At 46.8% G+C, this 9,254-nt stretch overlaps 1 protein-coding gene and 1 long non-coding RNA gene across 2 annotated transcripts in view; both read left to right on the top strand.

Moving 5' to 3' along the window:
• The first annotated feature begins 434 nt into the window (after positions 1-434).
• The window catches only part of LOC135821389 (uncharacterized), a 36,806-nt gene continuing 27,986 nt past the window's right edge, over positions 435-9,254 (top strand). Inside the window, exons 1-2 of the mRNA XM_065334463.1 lie at positions 435-4,417; positions 5,864-6,056. Coding sequence (XP_065190535.1) covers positions 478-3,570 — 3,093 coding nt within the window. The 5' untranslated portion in view covers positions 435-477 and the 3' untranslated portion in view covers positions 3,571-4,417; positions 5,864-6,056. The remainder of the gene's footprint in view (positions 4,418-5,863; positions 6,057-9,254) is intronic.
• The window catches only part of LOC135821397 (uncharacterized), an 11,941-nt gene continuing 9,756 nt past the window's right edge, over positions 7,070-9,254 (top strand). The window contains exons 1-4 of the long non-coding RNA XR_010554340.1: positions 7,070-7,168; positions 7,458-7,741; positions 8,270-8,419; positions 8,823-8,944. This is a non-coding gene — a long non-coding RNA (uncharacterized LOC135821397). The remainder of the gene's footprint in view (positions 7,169-7,457; positions 7,742-8,269; positions 8,420-8,822; positions 8,945-9,254) is intronic.

Raw genomic sequence — 9,254 nt, 5'->3', positions numbered from 1 at the left:
ATCTAAATGCATGTGATAAAAGAACCAAAATGTACCTTTGGAGGAGGAGAAAGTGTATTGCAATGGACTATCTTTGGTACAAACCCTATCTAGAAAGAATTGGAGGAAGAAAAGAATCCGAACACGTTTCCGGAAGTACAGAGTAGGAACATTCACGGGCATGACTGTCCTCATGACCTTCAGCAGGGTCATATTCCTGATGACATGTGCAAGGTAGGTCTACTACCGGCACCAAGAGTCCATAACTCTTGCCGGCACTACTATGTACTACGTATTGCACACATCATCATCATCATGGATGGACATCCTGAGCTGTTCACATGACATGGGTGAGCTCCCCCCCCCTTTTTTTTTTTTTTTTTTTTTTTTTGGCCGAATATTGGTCCGGCAGCTGCCGGACCTGCCGGACCGCCTGCTACCCCTGTCATGTACCCGATTAGCAGTTCCAAAAATCTGGCACAGGCCAGACTTCGCAATATGAGTAGTCGTTCTCCGACGTCTACCAGTGATCATGTCCAGGTTCATCATGCTGCGTCGGCTAGTGTCGACTACCCTGTCGCAGGTCCGCTCATGACCACATCATCACCAACACAGTCAAGTCCAAGGAGGTCGTCGCTACCCGATGCAGTTGTCAGGTTTGCAGAGATGCTGAAGAAACGCTACGTTGGTGCTAAGGTACTGTTGGGCAAGGGTATGTGCGCTAAACCGAACAGACGAGCGCTAGATAAGATGTTTGTGAATGTCGTTGTCATACCTCGTGAAGACCTGGCATCACTGAATGAACAAACATTCTTCGGTTCGCAAAGCGATGTGCAGAAGTTGAGCCATGTCTTCTCGCGGGTTGCGGACAAAGTGCAGCACGTGCAACTGGCCAATATGTTTGACTTTGACGGGGAAGACATTGATGAAGACGAATCAGTTCGTGTATTGGCTGTTGCATGTGCTGGCGCTGGCAAAACGACCATATTCGTGTTGAAAGGTCCGCTGGACTGGGCAAGAGGTTTAATGTGGCACGAGTTTGACATTGTGAGTGCGTTAGCATTGCGTGATGCAAGTGTTCGACATGCCAGAAATGTTGTTGATCTGTTACAGCTAGAGCGCTATGGAATTGTAGATGTGGAGGAGCAAAAAGAAATTGCTTCCTTTGTTCATGCCAATCTGAAACATGTGTGTGTGATTCTGGATGGGTTGGATGAAACTGTGCTTGGTGACTGCAGTGATTTTGTGCGTGGCATTATTCGTGGTGAGGAGTTGAAAGGCATTCGACTGCTTCTCACGTCACGCCATTCTGCAGAAGTGATGAAACTGGCTGTTTCATGTCCATTTGATAGGCGGGTTGAAGTACTGGGTTTCACCAAAGGCAATGTTCGCGAGTATGTGAACAATGCTCTCCCATGCGCAGAGGCTAGCAGGCTACTAGAGAAGGTGGATGCTGATCCCAGCCTCTCAGCTATTATGCAAACACCTTACTTCACACAGTCGACGTGTGATGTGTTTCGTAGTTGTGGCTCTGTACCTTCATCACTGTTTGGTATCTTCATGTCGTTGATACTGAGTATGATTCGACAGAACACTGAGAGTGCGTATCCAGACTGGGTGTCTGTGCCACGCTTGCTGCAGGAGCAAATTCTTGAGTTGGGTCATTTTGCTTTTGTATCGTTAATGAAAAAGAAGGTAGTGTTCAGTGATTCTGATCTAGATGCAGAGCAGGTTTCTAGAGAAAGTCGATCACTTGGTGTTCTTGTAGCTTGTGAGTCACTGTCATACCCGTCCATCACTCAATGGCAATTCAGCCATCTTTCAGTGCAAGAATGTCTTGCTTCTCTTTACATGGCATCCACTAATCCTGATGCCAGTGATGTAGAATATTTGGTGAGGCAAGTAGGAGCTCTGACGGGTCACTTGAGCACATTTTGGTGTCTTCTTGCATCACAACTGACAGCGGTCAGCAGAGAGTCGTTGATTGCATCCATTCTCACACAGCGTATCCCTGATAAAGAGGATGTGAACAAGCTGACATCATGTTGCGATGTGACAAAGTTTCTTCGCTGCTTCGAAGATGATCTTCTTGAGGTGGTAGAGTTGCTATGTGGGCATCTTGATGAGGCAGCAGTGCAGAGTTTAGCAAGGTGTCTTCTTAAAGATCTACTGCCAGACAATGTGAGTGTGGCACAGGCCATTGAAGAAGTTCTTCCTCACTCTTTCTCGTCGTCTTTGTACGACGTAGTTCATGCTCTTTTGCAGCTGTGGCGTCGCAAAGTCCCCCGTGCCAGTATGAGAATACTGTGCACTGCCTTGAAGTCTATCAACCCGCATGTATCCAACTGTCTCCACCAGTATCTTGTATCGAAACGCACGGAAGACTCACAGGCTGCAGAACTTCTTTCTTCAGCTGCGACAGACAGCTCTGTGCATTCTGTCATGACTGTTCCACCAACGGAGTCGGCATCGTCAGCTGACTTGCTACGTGAAGTATTGACTCCAGTTCGCCGCCAATTGTTGTTACTGGCTTGCCGTGTGTATGCACAGCCCAGTGCAGACACAGACAACATGACCAGCTGTAGTCAGTCACCTTCACCTAGTCTAGAACTAGCCTTCGAACATTATGGCTTTGATTTCACGAACGTGGCTGTCTCGCCCGCTGACTGTCATCTTCTTTCGTTAGTACTGAGGAATCACAGTAGGTCTGTCAGTGCTGTGTGTCTGAATGATTGTCAGATTACTGATGATGGTTTTGAGCAACTCACTACTGGTCTAACTCATTGTCATGGGCTGGCTAAGTTCTCTCTCCCAAACAATGCACTGACTGACCGTTCTGTGGCACGTATCCATAGTGTTATCTGTGAAAACCACACAGCTCTTCAAGAACTTTCCTTAAAGAATTTGCAGCTGACATCATCTGGCTATGCTCAGCTGGTACCCGCAGTGCTCACATGTCATGACCTGGTGTACCTGTCCATAGGTAGTGTGTCCTGTCAGGATATCAAAACTAATGTTCTCATAGCTATCACCGTGCTGGCTTACTGTAAGTCTCTTACAAGTCCCTGGTTTTACTTCCCGATCGGTGATGATGGTCTTGGTCTGCTTTCTGAGCTGCTGACAGGACGGCCATTTCGTTACATGGCCTTCATGCATGCGATGCTCACACCACACAGCACTTGGGTTGTCAAACACGTTCTTCGTGTGCACTCTCAGTACCTTGCAGTGCTTAACTTGAGCTACAATGATCTTTCTGACATGTTTCTGTGCAGCATTGCACCATGTCTGAAGCAGTGTAAATCACTGAAGACACTGGCGCTCTCAGAAACAGGCCTTACATCACAGTCACTTCCGGTACTCGCTGAAATTGTGTCTTCTTGTCCTGATCTCCAGCTTGTTGGTCTGCATGGGAATGACTTTCAAGCGGAGAATGACGAGGGCAGTAGGCAGTTTGCATCAGCTGTATATGAATGTCAAAACCTTGCGGTCCTTTCAGTACCAAAGCGAGAGTTAGTGAATGATCAGCTATGGAGATTACTTGACTTTGTTGCAGGCGAGAGAGCAGGTCAACTGCGGATTCATTGCTGTTGACATTGTTGGGCATAACCAACAGTGAAGATAACGTGTATATGCGCAGTGGAAGGAATGCTATCGCTTGTCAGACATGTAAACACTAGACACAGAGATGAACATTATTTCTATAATACACTGGTCATGTGATGTCATGTTGAACCACTGCTGGTGGTCATGTGATGTCATGTTGAACCACTGCTGGTGGTCATGTGATGTCATGTTGAACCACTGCTGGAATGGTTACTACTGTACATGGTATTGATCAGGGAAGTTGAGGAAGAGAGGGAGAGTGGAGCAGGACGATATATGACACTGCAGTTGTGTCTGTTGGTGAAAACACTTGCCACACACACATGCTGTGCGGAAGCCTGCTCGTTCAGTAGAAGTTGGTGGCTTGTCTGTCCGGGAGCCCCGATGGTGGTTCAGCACGTTCTATTCATAAGGTGAACATGTGATCATGTGATGAAATACTTTATTTTTATGAACACTGTCTCACCATTTCACATTTTTGTGGCAGTTGTCACATTTCTATTCCATCACTTGACTATGGTATTTTATGCCTGTGACATCACATGCCTATGATGTCATAATAACTATGTTGTCGCTTCATCATCCTCGGCGATTCCTCGCACTCTGGCCACGGCTATGTGGTAGCCTGACTATGACATCACCAGACGTCATTGTGACACGACTATGACATCATAATGTGTTAGAATTATTTTTAGTTTGAGTACCGTATATAATGAGATAATTATGTTCTGAGTTCAGTGAGTATATTGGACATTGGAGCAGAAACTGGTGGTACGGATGTTACGCACTGACGTTGATCGGGCTCAGCAGTCACCTAACTGGAGAGTGAAAAGAGGTTAGCTTGTTGTGTGTTGCATTACAGTTGCAGAGTTGTATATTTATGACTGGTTCACACTAGGCCGAATTTTTGGTACGTGCTCCAACACCAGACACCCTTAGCAAACAACGGTAACGGTATTATTTACGGTACTCGTACCCTTATCACCCAAATAGCGTTGAAGCTGCAGCGTAAAAACGTTATGGGGTGTGATTTATCGTTGTGACCAGGGAGTCGTAAAATACCTATATATATGGTATTTTACGACTCCCTGGTTGTGACCAACGGTACGTTTTGTGGCCAAATATTGCATAGTCCGTACGCATTTCACCTTGTATCGCGTATATGGTGACATAAATGGTTGTACCGCACGAAATAATAGCATTCTCGTGGCAACAGCGTTCTAAAAATAGCGTGCATCTTGCTAAAGGTCGAACCCGAATCACGGTATTTTCCCCCTTACGGTAATACCGTTACAACATAACGTGTTTTGCTAAGGGTGTCTAATGACTCCGACATGAAACGGTCGACTGCGTTGGATGAGTCAGACTAGCTGTTCACACGCAACGGTGAGCAATTTTGCTTGTACTATAGTTGAAGGCCTGTCAGCTCACACACGTACACGTACACGTGATACACAGCCGAGCTAGACCCTTGCCTTGTAGACACCAGGCAGTGAAAAAAATACACGTTTTGACACTAGCTACATGCAGTACATGGTCAGAGTTGTGAAAAGGCTGACACATCTACATCTGCATGTAGTAGAGATCCAGTGCAGCCAGTTCATCGTCTGTACCCTCGCTCTCTGTTGTCATGGTGAAAAGCCGTCAGTGATTGGTTGGAGGCCCGTTTGATCCACTACATGCAAGCACTATTGGCCAGCTTTTGTTATCAGCCTAGCCGAAAGCGCACACAACAAGAAACTCGTCCCAGATATGTCGGAAACTTGTACGACAACATCGTCAGCACTAGAGGTTTTTTCGCACCGATCTTTACAGATTTCTGTACAAGTCCATGGCAGCGGAAAATCGGGCTAGTGTGGACTAGGCATAAGTAATGATTTGCTGCACTGTGTTGGTCTTTGTATTGTGTATGGTGTTGCAGCTTGCACTGTGCTGCATTGTGCTGGGCTGTGCTGTGCAGTGCTGTGCTGCATTGTGCTGTGCTGCACTGCGCTGCGCTGCATTGTGCTGCACTGTGCTGCATTGTGCTGCACTGTGCTGTACTGCGCTGTTTCATGTTTCCTGGTATCATGTGTGTGCTGATTAGCACACCAATACTCCGTTACTTGTTTCTCCTTGAATTAAGTCTGTGCGGTGTTTTCTGGTTTGTGTGTTGCAATACAGTTATTGTGATTTCATATGAATGGCTCTTGCAAGATATAATTTATTAAATTATATTTTGTGTTTCTGTTACTCATTACCTGGTGTGTTCTCTTCTCTGTTTCTCTGTGTTTTATTTCAGTGAAAGATTTTCAGAGATCTCAGCGTACTGGCTGTTCTCTGTGATTCCTCCGCGGTCATGAAGCAAAGCTGAGTGGCATTCAGTAGCATTCGTCTGCCGGGGAAAATCACAGGATTGGAGGGCAAAGATGGTGGTAGTTGTGTGCCGAACGCTCTAATGCAAGTATTTCTGCCAGAAGACTGGAGTGAAGTGAGTAAGTAGACTTTCTATTGTTAATAATCTGCTATTTGTTACTACTGGTAACTGTACAATATTCACCACACATTATTGTTTGCTATTTTCACGACAAGAGCGTAAGTGCCAGGTTCCACTGCGGCTCCGCTGCTCATCGTCCGCGGCTTGAAACGTCATCATTACCATAGTGGCCGCGGCTCGAGCTGGAGCAGCGAGGTCGCGGCTCACAGCGACCTTTTGCTACGATTCTTGATCAAAAACTGAGAGCCGCGGTCGCGGCTCGATCTGTTTCCCGTGCTTTGCACTGTTTTGTACGCAAGAATTTTAAAATTCAAATTTCATTTCGTTGCGCAGGCCAGAACACGTGTTTTTTTGATTTCGTGGTACCGCAAATGATGAGTGTCAGTGGAACCGCGCTGCTCCGCTGCATGCAGCCAAGTGCCGCAGAGCAGCCGAGCCGCAGTGGAACCCGGCCCTAATGTGAATATTGAGCGAAGTCAAATTTGAACAGTGAGTTTATGAAAGTGGCCACAGTCCTTTGCGAACATTATCCATTGTAAACTCCCTGGTTCTAAGAAATGGCGAAAATTAGTGATGCGAATATCCGTGTGTTTCCAGAATTCTAATTCTACCATACTAACAAGTCAGACATGTATTATGTGATTATAGTACTGTAGGGTCATGAAATTTGTACCGGCTAGGATTTCACAACACACACCATACCGGTATATACCGTAAAATCCCGCCAGAGCGCACCGTCTCTTCCATGCGCCCATCCCTGACTTTTTGTCAGGGAAGTTATTGATTGTATCCTCGTGTGACTCCATGATTCCGTACTGTCCTGCAGACGAGTGCTCGACCCGGTCATTTTTCCTACTAGTGATGGTGATGGTGATGTTCCTGGTGATGGTGATGATCCCGTAACTGTTGCTACTGCTGCTACTGCTGCTGCTACTGTTGCTGGTGGTGCTGCTATTTATGCAACTGCATGTTGCTGCTTTTTGTTTGTGTTTTTCTTTCTGAATTTTCCCGTTGCACTGCTACAGATATGTTTGTGTTATCGTATCAACAGCAGAGTGGTCCTCCTGGTATTTCTGTAGCTGTGTAGCAGATGGATGTGACTACTACAAGGTATGTCAAAGAGTATCATCAACTGTACTTATACAGCTTCTTATAAAATGTATACGAGTGGGCAATCTCTGAAGTATTATTAAACCATTGATATTGCTACTGGTGGTGCTATTTCTCCTGACTCCATTGTCTTTCTGTGCTGTGCTTTCTGTGCTACTGTTGCTGCTTGTGTGTGTGTGTGTGTGTGTGTGTGTGTGTGTGTGTGTGTGTGTGTGTGTGTGTGTGTGTGTGTGTGTGTGTGTGTGTGTGTGTGTGTGTGTGTGTGTGTGTTGGCCTTGCCCGTCACAAGTGTGTGGCTTAGTCTCCAGCCGCAGTGGAGGCGTGTTGTGGCGCGCACTGTGCGTCATGCGGCCGCTGCTTCCGTTCGGGCCAGGGCAGGAATAGACACCGCTGCTCAAGTTCTCCCCCGGCCATACGTCAGTCTTGGGGTAACAGTTGTAGGTGACCTGAATCCTGACGACCTCTCGTTGTGTCCTGGACGCCGTGGGACGGCGTTCTCCTCTTCTCTCTCCGTTGCTACTCCAGGCCCACGTGACCCTTGTGGCAGTGGCTCGATAGGACAGGACAGGACAGGTGTGTATGTGTTTGTGTGTTATTCTTGCTGCTGCTGTTGTTGCTGCTGCTGTTGCTGTCGCTGTTTTTGCTGCTGCTGCTGCTGCTGTTGTTGTTGCTGCTTCTGCTTCTGCTGTTGTTGCTCTCGCTTTTGTTGCTGCTGCTGTTGCTGCTGCTCCTGTTGCTGTTGCTGCTGCTATTTCTGCCTCCCACCTCTACTGCTACTGCTGCTGATTCTGCTGTTTATGTGGCTGCTGTTGATGTTGCTGCAGCAGTCACGTCTCTTTCTGTATGTGTGTGTGTGTGTGAAAAAATGGAAAAATGGATAATAGGGATTCACTGGCCAGAACAAGTCGCTTCAAACAGCTGTGTGGTGGTTACCAGGCTAGTCAAGTGGCGCTCAATTCATCAGCCTTGCAAGCTGTTGAATGGTGTGATCCCAGCACAAGTCACTATGTCTAACATAGCTGTTCGCTATCATCGCTTCCGCGATGGGCATGTCTGAGGTCTGAGGTGTGTGTTTGTGTGTGTATTCATGTGTTGTCATAGTGTCTATTGCGGATAGCGTTGCCAGTGTCTCTACTGTTACTGCTGCTTCCTCCATGGTCAGCTGTGCTGAACATTGATCCGTTACGTGTGTGTCAGCGAGTACTCAGATGATGGGCAGAAATCTGGATGGCAGAGCTGCATCTTAGTAAGGTACAGGTTGTGTCTAAGGATTTCTTTTTGTCAGTTACTTTCCCTTGCCCGTCTCCTGTTTCCATATATGGGTGGGTTTAAACTAGTATAGCACGGATCTGGTTTGAAAATAATCCCCGGTCACATGACCACACTGTGGTAGTTTTGGTGGGAACTTGAAGACGGCTGGTCATGTACTGTCATTTCTGAATATGACGTTTACTGCTGGTGATACTGCCACTGCAAGTGTTTCTATACTGGTGGTAGTGCTACTGTAGCTATTGATGTGCTGCCAACTAATGTAGCTGCCGTCCTGGCAAGACCTGTACTGTTGCTGTGCTGGCAAGACCTATATTGTTTCTGTGCTGTTGCTGTACTGTTGCTTTCGCTTATGTTGTTGCTGCTGCTGCTGTTGCTGTTTCAGGGGTATTATCCGCAGTGGCGGCGTGGTTGCTCATATTGCAGCGGGTTGTTCTGCCAAGGTCTCCATATGCAAAGTGATCTGTTGGTTGATGGACGGATGACGGGATGGTTCAGTATTGAAAGGTACATTTTTATTTATTAACTAGTACCCCTGTACTGTTAGCACCCCAACCCCTGCACTGTTAGCACCCCCAGCCCCTGCACTGTTAGCACCCCCCCCCCCCCTCCCCATCTCACGACACCCATATTCGCATGGAATAGCATTGTATAATTGGAGAATTGTCCTTGGAATAATTGTTTAACTTCAACTTCTCCTCGTTACATGCCCAGCTATACACAGGGTTGGAAGGGACTTTTTGTTTCCACTTTACATACTCATTCATTCATTCCTTCTCTTCCATGGCATTCTCTCCAAACTCTCCTTCCCATGACA

The sequence above is a fragment of the Sycon ciliatum genome, chromosome 7 (assembly GCF_964019385.1).
Source record: "Sycon ciliatum chromosome 7, ocSycCili1.1, whole genome shotgun sequence".
Taxonomy (NCBI): domain Eukaryota; kingdom Metazoa; phylum Porifera; class Calcarea; order Leucosolenida; family Sycettidae; genus Sycon; species Sycon ciliatum.
The sequence above is the reverse complement of the archived record's forward strand: the minus strand, read 5'-3'. Positions and strand labels throughout refer to the sequence as shown.